The following is a 15,003-nucleotide window of genomic DNA, read 5'->3' on the forward strand; positions in this document are numbered from 1 at the left end:
CTTTAAGGAAAGTTAAGTATGTGGACTTTTGTAACTAATACTCCCTATTTAAGGACTGTTTCATCCCCCCCACCCTGGCCCCCATCACCAAAATGATTTCACCAAATTGAGAGTTGTTTCCACTCTTAAGTTTTATTCTTGGAAGTGAAATAATATACATTTTTAGAATAAAACATTTAAAAGTCTATGTTTCTGAACTTATGCATGTTTCATTTAAATATCAATACTACTGCCTGAAACTTGCATTTTTCCCTTTCTTACAGACAAAGGAAAGATGTATGTGAACAGATTGATGAAAGAATTAAGGTCTCTTGAAGGTGAGTAAGAAGCATGATGAAAAGGCAGGTAAAACAGGTCATCAAGCTTTGCTTTTATTTTAAAAAACTCATCCTATTTTACAATTTTCAGGTTATTAATCCAACTGTCCCAACTATCTGTTAAGTCAGTGTTTATTCTTTATATGTTATATATGTATTCTTATATATTCTTTATATCTATAGATATTCTATATATAGGCATACTGCAGTCACTAAAATGGTTTAAATACAGTAACCCAAAAGCAGTGGTTCCCAAATAAAGCTGTACACCAGAATCACAAGGGGGAAAAATAAAGCATTCAAATCACTAGGCCCCTTCCCAGTCATATCGATCTTGAATTTCCAGAGATAGTATCTAGAAACATATGTTCTTAAATGTTTCCCAGAGGATTATGATAAAGTAAATTCCATGGATTGGTTGTCTGTCTGGCTCAACGGATGGCTGGCTGAATGGATTGGTGGTTGGTTGGATGGATGGATGGATTTATAATTCCCCATTAATTTAGCAAGTTTTGAATTCTTCTGTGCAAACACATGTATAAAGGCTGATTTTAGTCTTTGCCATGACTTACAAATACCCTTAACTACTCACTTTCTTCTCTTAAATGTTTTCCTAAAAGTCCTAACAGAATCCCACAGATCAGGGTTTAGGAATTCCTGACTTAGATACCAAAACCACATTTGCTTGAATGGTTTAATTGTTCTTTGCTCTTCATTGTCTATGTAGTACTGATGCCTAGGCATGATCTATAATGACCCACTCTTACAAATATTTTTCATATCCTATCCCTTTCTTTCGTAAGGGGTGAAGGTGTCTCCAAATAAGGTGGACACTTTCTTGAAAAACATGGGAATTGATCTCAAGGAGAAAGAAATCCAGGAACTGAAGGACTGCCTACCAGTTGATGGTGAGAGTTTTGAGTTTCAATAGATCCTTTAGCCAAACTTTGGACTTGAGGCTAGTCTCAGACCTAGAATGACTGAAGATAGGATGTATATGAAAAAAAGAAAAAGAAAGAGTAAGGCCTTTAGCATAGCTATCAAACTGGGCCCAGTGGCTATCACTGGGGAAGGATCACCAAGTATGCTGCCCCGTAGACATGGCAAGAGTCCCTCTTCACAGGAAATGCCAGGGTCTAACAGAGAATACTCAGATTTTAATCTTTGAGTCCCTACTGCTAACCCAGCATTAAATAGCAATGACCAGCACTACATGGTCCTGACACGTGCAAGGCGCTGTTTTAAGCACTTTACATATATTGTCTTATTTAATCTTGCAAACAACTCTACAAGGCAGGTTCTATTTTTACTCCCATTTTACATATAAGGAAACTAAGGCACAGAGAAGTCAAGTAGTGTGCCTGAAGTCAGAGAGCTAGTAAGTGGTGGACAGGCAATCAGGCTCCAGAAACTGTCTCTTAGCCACTCTGCTATACTGCCATCAACTACCAGAACTAATAAATTTAAGAAGATATATAGCAGTACTTAATGTAATTAATTAAACTTGGCATATATTAGACTCATGCTAGTAGAACTGAGGAAAATTCATGAGGAAATTTTAAGAGACACCTGTCCCCTTGAGGAAGTAGTAAAGATACAAGATTGATCCAAGTCAATGAATATGGGCTTTTCTAAATCAGTAGTACCTTCCATTCTTTTATACCATAAACTTTAACTGAATGCTTATGATGTGTCAGGCACTGTTCTAGACTCTCGGATCCTTTGCATTAAAAAGAAGTAAGCAGATTTTCCAGAAATGACTTTTTCTTTGTTCTTTTTTAATCCCTTTCATAGCTCTTTTAATCTACCAGCAGTTCAATAAATGCAGATATTTGTCATTGCCTTGTTTTTCTAAGTATTCTGAAACATGAGAAAAGATACCAGCACAATGATTTAAAGTGTGAGACTAATTCTAATATAATTCTTGTGGACTACCTTGTATATCTGTGGAATCATTTGAGATAGAATGCAAAACTGTTTCAGGGGCCCAGTGGGCCTCAGTGGAGCTGATTAGAGACATACAAAGTAAATGACATGAGGGGATCTGTCCTTTACAGGCACAGAATATTCTCCACTAATGGTTCTTCCTTATCCTGTTTAAAATTCATAATATAATGGTATTCATATTAATAATAACAATAATAATAATAATAAATGCTATAAAATTATAATAGGATACCAATAAAAGGTTATCATAATTGAAAAGACATAAAAAAGAACAAGCAAGGAAAAATTCCATATCTGGGAACCTGGAATATGTGTACTGGTTTTAAAGCTAATTCATTCTTTATAATATATTTGCATTTTACTGGAACTTAATTATTAAGTAAACATTTATGGATCATCAATTTTGTGCAGACCCTTAAACCAATGCTGAGGTAATAGCAGGAGTACAAAGTGATTCTTGATTTCTCACCCTTTGGGGGAATTTACAATCTTAGGATTATTATTACACATAAAATAAGAGTGTGAACATGTTTGAGAAGTGATGGACTGGCACCCTTGACCAAGTTGTAAGTGGAGAATGAGTATGTCCGTAGGCAGCTTAAGGTTCCAAACAGAATCTTGCCTATTAGAGCAATAGCATCTTTTAACTACTATCTTAACACTGCAATCCAGTGTTTCTCAAACTTGCAATTTTACAAACTACTAAAAATGTATCCATTGACTTCTAATAACTTCAGACTTTGAGAAATAGACTAAAGAAATTAAGTGCATCATCTATGAAAAAAGTCTCTCAATTGAGAATAGGTGCTGCAAAACAAAAGTTTTGTCATAATACCTGGGAATTTAACTGAATATATCAACATGATGATTATCATGTTGGCAACCTAAGAGCAGCCAGGCATGCGTACCAGCACTCTGTCCTTTAAAAGAATCACTTGGTGCTAAGGTGATCATAAGCCCAAAGGTAAAGTCAGCACTGACAAAATGGAAACATCATTTTTAAACAAAATTTTTAAACTCTCAAAACATTTCAGACCCATGCCTGAAAAGAGTAGCCTAATAAATAGTAGATTGTCTTGAAGGAAAGGAGAATGTTTTAAACCTTACTCATGTATTATGCTGTATGGATTTTGATAGCATAAAATGCAGGAGCTATATTAACTTAAACTTCTAGGAAAAGTGTTTTTAAATGGTTGAATTTTGGGTTTCTATTTCACAATTTTTCTAAAAACCTTTTTGGCGCTTTTTTATCTTAAAGCCAATGGGAAGATTGACTTAAATGTGTTGGTGGATGAAGTTAAAAATATCACAGGTGAGTGAGATGTTGAAATGAGTATTATATTATGTGGTCTTAAAGTTTTATATGGAACTATATTTTTAACAAATAGTGTTTCCTCCCTCCTTTATTCATTTAACAACTGTTTCCTCAGCACTTACTACATGCCAGGCATTGTTCTAGACAGGATACATCAGCAAACAGAATAAAGATCATTGCTCCCCTGGAGCTTACATGCTAGCAAGGGAAATAAGCAATAAACATAATAAATAAGTCATTATAAAGTATGTTAGAAAGTGATAGATGCTATAGAAAACAATGAAAAGTAGACTAAAGGAGATTGGGAGGGGAAAGAGGCACTTGAGGCTTTAAACAGATAATCAGGCCTCCTTGAGAAGGTGACATTTGAGCAAATACTTGAAGGAGGTGAGGGTTTTGTCCATATGGAGACTTCTAGAAAAAGAGTTGTAGGCAGAGGGGACACGGACTAAGACCCAAAGGCAGGAGCATGCCTGGACTACTCAAGGAACAGCAAGAAGGCTAATGTAGCTGAGGTTGAATAAGGAAGGAAAAAGGTAATAGGAGATCAGGAGAGAGAAGTGATGGATGCAAGATTAGTCAGGACTGTGAAAGCTCTGCCAGGACTTGGGCTTTTTTCTGACAGAAATGGAAAGCCATTGCAGGTTTTAGACCAGAGGCATGATATGATCTGACCTGTTTTCATTAGATTTTCTTGGATTCTGTGTGGAGAACAGACTCAGGGAGGGGGAGGAGTAGGGAGTAGAGCCCTAAATGGGTTTTTAAAGTAATCCATGTGAGAAATGATGGTGATTCATACCAGGGCAAAGCAATGAAGATGATAAAAAGTAGCTGGACTCTGGGTATATTTTTAAAGGAGTTATTGTGGTGATGGATTTCACTAGACTTATTGTGGTGATCATTTCATAATTTAAACCAATACCAAACCATTATGTTGTACACCTGAAACTAATGTTACATGTCAATTATATCTCAATTTAAAAAAATAATAAAAAGAGTCAACAGGGTTTCCTCATGGAAACTAGATAAAGGGAGAAGTCAGAAATGACCCTTGAGATTTTTGTCTTGAACAACTGAAAGGATGGACTTGCCATTGGAGTCTAGAGAAAGTTGCTAGAAATACAAGTTTAGATGGAAGAAAATTGGGAGTTCAGTTTGAGATATTTTAAGATATCAATAGAAATAGAGATAGAGATATCAGCTAAAAAGTTACCAGTCACAACTTCAAGAAAGATATCTTAGCTAAAAATATAAAATTGAAAGCCATAGGCATATAGATGGTATTTAAAGCTGTGAGATTGAATGAATTCACCCAAGGGGTGAATATATATGGAGAAGGAAAGAGAACTAAGAAGTAATACTGGAGGACTTCAACATTAAATGTTAAAGCAAAAGAGACCAAGAAGAAGTGACCAGTAAAGTAGGTAGAAAACCAAGAGAATATGGTGTCCTGAAAGCCAAATAAGTATATTAGGTTGGTTTCCCCCAGACACAAACCCTGAGACAAGGAGCATGTATACATAGGAGGTGAGCCCAGGAAACACAGATAGGGGAGTAGAGAAGTGAGACAGGAATGAAGGCAGCAAATAAAGTATGTGTTTATCAGGCAAGTTACAAAGAAGGTAACTGAAACTTAATCCCATTGGAGAATATCTGGGAAATGATAGAGAACACAACCTCGGGGGAGTGGGAGAGCTAGGTTATTTTTACACCAACGCCTATCAGTCATTGGTTGAGAAGTGCTCAAGGGGAGGGAGGCAATATTACTCCACTGGCATTTCCAGCCATTGAGCATTAGCAGAGTGAACTCTGGCAACCGAAGAAATCCCTCAGACAAAGAGATGCCAGCAATTAAAACTTGGGTTAGCATGCATCGAACTGGTAAGGGTTGAAGAGATATGATCAGGGCATCTATAGTATCTGCTACAAGTATCAGCCAGGAGGGCAAATCAACAGTCAAACAAATCAATAGGTCAACTAAGATAAGACCTGAGAAGTGACCATTGCATATAGCCACATTAGTGATCTCAAATCACAAAATACCATTAGTGATATCAAAAAGAGAAGTTTCAGGTGATGAAGGTAGAAAGAAGCCTGACTGTAGTGAGTTTAAGAGAAAATGGGGAGGGAAATACAAACCAAAACCACAATGAGATACCACCTCACACCAGTCAGAATGGCTAAAATGAACAACTAAGGAAACAACAGATGTCGGCAAGGATGTGGAGGAAGGGGAATCCTCTTATACTCTTGGTGGGAATGTAAACTGGTGCAGCCACCCTGGAAAACAGTATTCAGGTTCCTCAAAAAGTTAAAAATAGAGCTACCCTACAACGCAGCAATTGCATTACTAGGTATTTATCCAAAGGATACAAACATAGTGATTCAGAGGGGCACCTGCACTCCAATGTTTATAGCAGCAATGTCCACAATAGCCAAAATATGGAAAATATGGAAAGAGCCCAGATGTCCATTGTATGGATAAAGAAGATCTGATGTGTACACACACACACACACACACACACACACACACACACACACACACACAATGGAATATTACTCAGCCATCAAAAAGAATGAAATCTTGCCATTTGCAACAACGTGGATGGAACCAGAGGGTATTATGCTAAGCGAAATAAGTCAGTCAGAGAAAGATAAATACCATATTGTTTCACTCATATGTGGAATTTAAGAAACAAAACAGATGAACATAGGGGAAAGAAAGGAAAAATCAAATAGGATAAAAACAGAGAGGGAGGCAAACCATAAAAGACTTTTAACTCTAGGGAACAAACAGGGTTGCTGGAGGGGAGGTGGGGGATGGGGTAACTGGTTGATGGGCATTGGGAGGGAACTTGGTGTAATGAGCACTGGGTGTTATATGCAACTGATGAATCACTAAATTCTACCCCTAAAACTAATAATACAGTATATGTTAACTAAATGGAATTTAAATGAATTTTTTTTAAAAAAAAGAGAAAATGGGAAGACAGGATTTAGAAACAGTGAATATCTGAGAAATTTTGCTGCAAAGGGGATCAAAGAAGTAGAACAAAGAGGCAAGTAAACTGGTGAAAGTTGTCAAGAGAAGGCTTTGTTTCTTTTAATTAAAGAGATAAAAGAATTTTTGATCAAATGGAAGAGGAGGAAGTGGTGGTTTGAAAAAAAAAAGAAGAAGTTAAGTAGTCAGCAAGAAGAGCAGGAAAGTTAATACATCAGCAAAATGTAGTGTGGTTGCCCAGCAGAATCAAGGACTCACCTGAGGTTCACGATCATCCATTTAAAATGAGAACAGTCAGCACAAAACACTTCAACTCTAGTTCAGCTGCCTGGCTGCAGGCACAGAGTAAGCACAAACTTGTATTTAAACAGGAATGAGCTCTTGCCAAGTGAGTATATTGAAAGCAAGGGCAGAGCAATTTCAATCCAATCTTTCGCAAAACTTAAATACACTTACCACTCTCTTTGTTCACCATTGCTTTTTACTTTTACTCTTTTTTGGGTTCAGTTTCATTCTTCTTGAAGTACATCCTTCTTGGTCATTTCAACAAGGGTTAGTCTTTGAAAATATCTTTATTTTACACTCAGCCTTGAGTCATTCTTTGACTATGTCTGCACTTGTAGATTATCATTCTACCTTAGAACTCTGAAGGGTGCTGCTAGTATCTCTGAAGAGTGTAATGACACTGGTTCCACAAGGTTGAAAAACTGAAACTGGATTCATCTATTGCTACGGGAAGGAACTTCATCTGACAACATTTCAGTCTCTCTCTCTCCCCCCTCCCACTACCCACCCACTGGCAGAGTTTAATATGGAACCAGCTATCCAAAGAGAAATGTGGCCTAGAGTCCTGGCCTCAGCATCACAAAGCAGAGTTTACAATGGTGGAATTGGAGCTGAGAGGTAATCATTAAATCACTGAAATAGTTTACCTTCTTGGCTACTCCGCTGTGGACCCTTCTGCACATATTTGAACTTAACTTCCATGTAACAACAAAACAACTCCGTGTTCCCTTCATACAAATGAAGATGTCCTCTTTCTCTCCCCAGAATGAGGAGAAGCAAAGTTCCAACAGTCTATCTGTGGGAGACAGTCATACTATCTCTGGGCTATGTTAGTTCTCAAATTTAGTTACAGTCCCATCTGGATATTCTGTAACCTGAAGACCAACTTGTAAGGTTAACCTATAATAAACTTGTAATTAAATTTAAAAGGGGAAAAAAGGGGAAAGAAGAAAATACACACGAATATAGATAGACAGAAAGATGATAGATTCATATACGCACTGTTTTCTGGCCTCTCTTTTTGCTGTTAAAAGTCAGCTATAAGTCTTCATTGTTTATTTAGAGTTACTCTCTTTTTCTGTTGTTACTCTTAAGATTATCTCTATCTTTGAAATTCTCATTCTCATGTGGCCAAGTGTAGATTGTTTCCATTTTTCCTGCTTGGAACTTGTGATTCCTGAAACTGAACATTTATGCCTCTCACCAAGTTTTGGAAACTCTGAGACCTCATGTTTCAACTATTGCCTTTTTTCTTTTTTTCTCTTTTCTCACTTTTGGAAACTCCTAGTTCATGTATGTTGAACCTTCTCATTCTGCTCTTCATTATCTTTCTTTTCATATTTTCCCTATTTTTATGTTTTTGTCTTTTCTTAAACCTCTCTTCCAGTTCACTGTCTCTACAACTGTGTCTTGTACTATTTGTCCATTGGGATTTTAATTTCAATAACTATATTTTTATTTCTAGATATTGTTTTTAATTATTTTCCAGATTAGCCCATTCTTTTCCCTGATTTCTTGTTCTTATGGTTTCTATGCTTTCTTTTCAGCAGATTTTTAAAAATGTGATTTCAAATCTATCCCCTATCTGATATGCCCAGCTTACAGTGTAAATCATGTAAATACTAATTTACTCAAGGTGAAAATTTTTACAGAGAGCCAGCTTTTATTATCATTTTTAAAACTAGTCCCATAATTCAGGTAAAAGAAGAAGAGGAAGGGGAAGGGGGCAGGGAGGCCTAGAGGAAGGGAATGAGAAGAGGGAAGAAGAAGAAGAGGAAAAAAAGAAAGAAAAGAATACAGATGTTATATTTGTGGTTGAATTGTTATCCATCAAACACAGCTAAATTACTAAGAAATTATATAATCCCTGCTTTACTTATTATATATGGTATCATCTTATCATTGAAGATATCCTCTTAGGTTAAAAGAAGAATTTCTGACTCCCCCCCACCTTGATTCTGAATAGCTAAACAAGGCTTCATTATGCCTAGTTCATCCTCACAACCCTACCTGGGAAGGATGTTTCCTTATGTATATGTATTTCTTTCTAAAGGAGAGAAGATTCCTACTGAGGACCTGAAAAATGTTCTGAAAGACGTGGGAATAAAGATCACAGACAAGGAACATAAAAAGCTTCTGAAAACTTTGCCAGTTTCTGGTAAGCATTGAAGTTCTACTTCACCGATATCTAAAAGCTTACTCATTTGACATTTATTAAAGATCTGTTGTGTGCATGGCACTATCCTAAACTCTGGGAGAACAGGGACCATGTCTGCAGTGACCATGTCTCCTCAGGTCCTCAAAACTACACAGAAGGTTTGTTTTCAGGTTTTGTATTAGAAATTCTAGGGGCCCCTGTGTGGCTCAGTCGTTAAGTGTCTGCCTTCAGCTCAGGTCATGATTTCAGGGTGCTGGAATTGAGGCCCGTATCAGGCTCCCTGCTCCACGGGAAGCCTGCTTCTCCCTCTCCCACTCCCCCTGCTTGTGTTCCCTCTCTCGCCGTGTCTCTCTCTGTCAAATAAATAAATAAAATCTTTATTAAAAAAAGAAAGAAAAAAAAAAAGAAATTCTACTGTTTAGGGCATCTGAGTGGCTCAGTCAGTTAAGCAGCCGACTCTTGGTTTCAGCTCAGGTCATGATCTTGGGGTCCTGCGATCAAGCCCCAAGTCAGGTTCCACACTCAGAGGGGAATCTGCTTGAGGATTCTCTTTCTCCCTCTCCCTCTGCCCCTCCCCCTACTCATGTGCTCTCTCTCTCTCTAAAATAAATAAATCTTACTTTAAAAAAAAGAAATTCTACTGTTTGAAACATTTTATGTCAATTTAAAATATTTTTTTAAAAGACTCAATCCTAGCATTTTTTAAAATGTTTTATTTATTTATTCATGAGAGTCAGAGAGAGAGAGAGAGAGAGAGGCAGAGGCAGAGGGAGAAGCAGGCTCCCCACCTAGCAGGGAGCCCGATGTGGGACTCGATCCCAGAACCCTGGGATCATGACCTGAGCTGAAGGCAGACACTTAACCATCTGAGCCACCCAGGCGCCCCCAATCCTAGCATTTTAAAAAATCCTGTTCTTATCGTTTAAATTTTGGTCTAGGGAGCTGGGACCTCTTCAGTCAGAGGTCACATCATAGGACAATTTCTTTTGTCCCTTTCAGGGGAATCTAAGGTCTAAGCTAGAAGAAGATGAAAGGGCAGAAGGGCAGGAAAGCTGAACAAAGAAAAGATGGAGTAAAACTGGGAAGGAGAAAATGAGAAAAAAAACAAGAAGAAGAAGGTAGCAGGAGGGGAAGAATGAAGGGGGGGAATCGGAGGGGGAGACGAAACATGAGAGATGATGGACTCTGAAAAACAAACTGAGGGTTCTAGAGGGGAGGGGGGTGGGAGGATGGGTTAGCTTGGTGATGGGTATTAAAGAGGGCACGTTCTGCGTGGAGCACTGGGTGTTATACGCAAACAATGAATCATGGAACACTACATCAAAAACTAATGATGTAATGTATGGTGATTAACATAACATAATAATAAAAAAAAAGAAAAAGAAAAAGCTGTGTGTATTTCAGCAAACCAGCCACTAACAATAGCCTTTTATTCTGTCCAGGGATAGTCACTACACTGAGTTTTCTAAATACTTCGCATTTCATTGAGAATGAATTGTGATAGATTTCTAAATTTCCCCTTTCTGAAAGTAAACACTTTAATTTCTATGAATTGTCAAAAACTCAATAATGTTTTATCTTACAGCTGATAAAAAGGTGTTTGAGAAAGCATTACTGGAGGGTGTGAAATCTTTCAAAGGTGAGTGAGAAAAAGAATAAGGACAATAAAATCTGAGATTGCTGTAACTGTTTTTTCTGATTATATAAATAATCAGGAAATTACATATGCATTTATTCAGCAAATATCCAAGTCTCTACTGTGTGTTGGGTATTTGAGAAAAATCTGGAATATATAAAGTAGCATACAGAAAAAAAAAATGCAATTACCCATAATCCCAGGTAACATTACCTTTTTTTATTATAGTTCTCTGTATTCTTTTTTTCTGTGTATATGTGTATATAGATAATTAAACTCTTACTGTATATTTTATGTATCCTATACTTAATCCTAAAATTTTAGTGTAAGAATTCCACCATGTCATTCTTTGTAAACACCATTTTTAATGACTTATCAGGTTGTATTTATAGTGTATTTAGTCATTCCTTTCTTATTGAACACTTAGCTAGTCTCCAATGTTTTGCTCTTGTGTATCTGTGATCTTTGTCCGACTTTAAGCCATTTTCTTTGGATAGATTCTTCTGGTAAATCCAGTAAATCTTAACATGTTTAAGGCTGTGATATATATATATATAAGTGGATAAAAGTACTGGTTCCCATTATGCCCTGGCCACAATAAATTATTTTCACATTTTTTGATCCTTGCCAATTTGATAAATGAAAAATGGAATCTAATTAATGTTGAATTTTTTGTTATCAGTGAAGTTAAAACTATTTTTATATCATTGTCTTTCAGTCTTTTAATTATTTGTTCCTGCCTTTTGCCTATTATCCTATCAGAATCCAAGCTTTTTCCTATTAATCTGAATGACCTCTTTATAAATTAAAGATATTAACACAATTGTCATAGCTACAGAAAATATTTTCCCAGTTGGTTATTTGCATTTTTACTTTATTATGTTGTATTTTTTACAACAGTTTATTGAAATGTAATTTACATACCATGCAATTCACCCATTTAAAGTGTACTGGTTTTTAGTATATTAACAGAGTTGCATAACCATCATCACAATCAATTTAGAACATTTTCATCACCCCAAAAAGATACTGTACCCATTAGCCATCACTCCCCATTCCCATACAACTTGCTATAAAGAACTTCTTTGTACTTTCATTTCTAGGTAGGGTTGATGGCCTGCATTTTTCATCTGTGACATCCTTATTTACTTTTTCTTGTTTTTATTAAGGAGGAAGGGTTAGTGTCAGTGACCTAAAAAATGTTCTACGGAATACTGGGTTCAGACTTGAAGAAAAGGAAATCCAGGACCTGCAGAGCCACCTACCAGTTATTGGTGAGCATTTTAAGATTCCTTTATCCTGGGACATCTGGGTGCCTTAGTCAATAGGACATGCAACTCTTGATCTCAGGGTCACGAGTTCAAGCCCCATGTTGGGTGTGGAGCCTAACAGAGATAGATAGATAGATAGATAGATAGATAGATAGATAGATAGAGATAGGTACCTTTATCCTATAGACAATGACTAGTCTACTCTGAAAGCACTGAGGAAACACATGCTGGGGAGAGAAAAACCAGGGGCAGAGATACAATTTAGAGGCTGCTGCTAAGGTCCAGATGATAAGGGTCTTTATTAAGGAACTGCACTGGTGATAAAGGGGGAGGGCTGATGGGATGTGGTTGGTGAAAGGGAGAGAGATGCTAGAAGTGTGAAGCAGAGGTTCATAGTTTGTATGATTGACACACACACACACACAGGTGAGGGTGGGGGAGAAACAAAAAGGAGCAGAATGAAAACAAAAATGTTTAGAACAGGGGCGACTGGGTGGCTCAGTCACTTAAGCGTCTGACTCTTGGTTTCAGCTCAGGTCATGATCTCAGGGTCCTGGGATCAAGCCCCATAGCAGGCTCCCTGCTCAGCAGGAAGTCTGCTTCTCCCTCTCCCTCTGACCCTCCCACCTCTTGCTCTCTCTCTCTCTCAAATGAATAACTTTTATTTTTTAATTTTTTTCCTTTTTTTTTTTTTTTAAAGATTTTATTTATTTATTTGACAGAGACAAAGCGAGAGAGGGAACACAAACAGGGGGAGTGGGAGAGGGAGAAGCAGGCTTCCCGGGGAGCAGGGAGCCCGATGCGGGGCTCGATCCCAGGACCCTGGGATCATGACCTGAGCCGAAGGCAGACGCTTAATGACTGAGCCACCCAGGCGCCCCAATTTTTTTCCTTTTTTTAACTTACTTTTTAAAATATTTTTTATTTAAACTCAAATAATTAACATATAATGTATTATTGGTTTCAGAGGTAGAGGTCAGTGATTCATCAGTCTTATATAATACCCAACGCTCATTATATCACGTGCCCACCTTAATGTCTATCACCTAATTACCCTATCCCCCCATATCCCTCCACTCCAGCAAACCTCAGTATGTTTTCTGTGATTAAGAGTCTCTTATGGGGGGGCAGAGCAAGATGGCGAAGGAGTAGGAGACCTGGATTTCGTCTGGTCCCAGGAATTCAGCTGGATAGGGATCAAACCATTCTGAACACCTACAAACTCAACAAGAGATCGAAGAAAAGAATAGCAACAACTCTCTGAACAGAAAAGCGACCACTTTCTAGAAGGTAGGACGTGCAGAGAAGTGAATCCGAGGTGATATTCGGGAGGATAGATGGCGGGGGAGGGGGCCTCCATCCGCTGCTTCTGGCAAGTGATAGAGCAGCGGAGCACAAAATCGGAACTTTTACAAGTCTGCTCAGCTGAGGGACGTTGCTCCAGTGGCTAAGCGGGGGGTGGAACCCTCACTGGCACAGTGTGGTCTCAGGACCCTCGGTGTCACAGAAAGACCGGGGGCGCCTGAGTGCGGCAGAGCTCCCAGGTATCGGAGCGGGGAAGCTGGCTGCAGAGACGGAGCCGAGGCGCGGGCTCTCAGCTTGGGGTTGCCATAAACCGTGATCCGCGGCACAGTCAGACCACTGCTCCTCCAGCAGGGACCCAACAAGCGGCAGATCCGGGGAGACTCACCTTCTTCCCCCGGGAGGAGCGGCACGGGAGCGCACCGCAGGGATCTGCTGGGTTTGGAGACTCCACACGGGGTCAGGTGCCAGAGATAGAAACGCACAGTCACAGGCTGGGTGAGCACGGAGTGCGGCCGGAGACTGGGGAGACGGGAGTGACTGACTGCTTTTCTCTGGGGGCACACTGAGGAGCAGGGCCCCAAGTTCACAGCTCCTCCGGGGCGGAGATTGGGAGGCCACCATTTTCACTCTCGTCCTCCAAAGCTGTACGGAAAGCTTGCAGGGAACAAGGGCTACAGAGAGCAAACCCGAGCAGATTACTTAGCCTGGACCGGCAAGGGCGGGGCAATTCCGCCTCCGGCAAAGACATTTGGGAACCACGGCAACAGGCCCCTCCCCCAGAAGATCAGCAAGAACCGCCAGCCAAGACCAAGTTTACCGATCAACGAGAACGGCAGAACTCCAGCGCTAGGGGAATACTGCACATAGAATTCATGGCTTTTTTTTTTTTAATTTTTTATTGTTATGTTAATCCCCATACATTACATCATTAGTTTTAGATATAGTGTTCCATGATTCATTGTTTGTGCATAACACCCAGTGCTCCATGCAGAACGTGCCCTCCTCAATACCCATCACCAGGCTAACCCATCCTCCCAACCCCCTCCCCTCTAGAACCGTCAGTTTGTTTTTCAGAGTCCATTGTCTCTCATGGTTCTTCTCCCCCTCCGATTTCCCCCCCTTCATTCTTCCCCTCCTGCTACATTCTTCTTCTTCTTTTTTTCTTTCTTAACATATATTGCATTATTTGTTTCAGAGGTACAGATCTGAGATTCAACAGTCTTGCACAATTCACAGCGCTTACCAGAGCACATACCCTCCCCAGTGTCCATCACCCAGTCACCCCATCCCTCCCACCCCACCCCCCACTCCAGCAACCCTCAGTTTGTTTCCTGAGATTAAGAATTCCTCATATCAGTGAGGTCATATGATACATGTCTTTCTCTGTTTGACTTATTTCGCTCAGCATAATACCCTCCAGTTCCATCCACGTCGTTGCAAATGGCAAGATCTCATTCCTTTTGATGGCTGCATAATAGTCCATTGTATATATATACCACATCTTCTTTATCCATTCATCTGTCGATGGATATCTTGGCTCTTTCCACAGTTTGGCTATTGTGGACATTGCTGCTATAAACATCGGGGTGCACGTACCCCTTCGATCCCTACATTTGTCTCTTTGGGGTAAATACCCAGTAGTGTAAATGCTGGATCATATGGTAGCTCTATTTTCAACTTTTTGAAGAACATCCATACTGTTTTCCAGAGTGGCTGCAAGCTTGCATTCCCACCAACAGTGTAGGAGGGTTCCCCTTTCCCCGCATCC

General features: G+C 39.2%; 1 protein-coding gene across 1 annotated transcript in view; it reads left to right on the forward strand.

Moving 5' to 3' along the window:
- The window catches only part of EFCAB3 (EF-hand calcium binding domain 3), a 222,160-nt gene that overhangs the window by 142,829 nt on the left and 64,328 nt on the right, over positions 1-15,003 (forward strand). Inside the window, exons 77-82 of the mRNA XM_032429885.1 lie at positions 264-317; positions 1,121-1,225; positions 3,523-3,576; positions 8,919-9,023; positions 10,609-10,662; positions 11,829-11,933. Of these exons, the coding sequence (XP_032285776.1) occupies positions 264-317; positions 1,121-1,225; positions 3,523-3,576; positions 8,919-9,023; positions 10,609-10,662; positions 11,829-11,933 (477 nt within the window). The remainder of the gene's footprint in view (positions 1-263; positions 318-1,120; positions 1,226-3,522; positions 3,577-8,918; positions 9,024-10,608; positions 10,663-11,828; positions 11,934-15,003) is intronic.

Source organism: Phoca vitulina, unplaced genomic scaffold (genome assembly GCF_004348235.1).
Source record: "Phoca vitulina isolate PV1807 unplaced genomic scaffold, GSC_HSeal_1.0 scaffold41, whole genome shotgun sequence".
NCBI classification, from domain to species: Eukaryota; Metazoa; Chordata; class Mammalia; order Carnivora; family Phocidae; genus Phoca; species Phoca vitulina.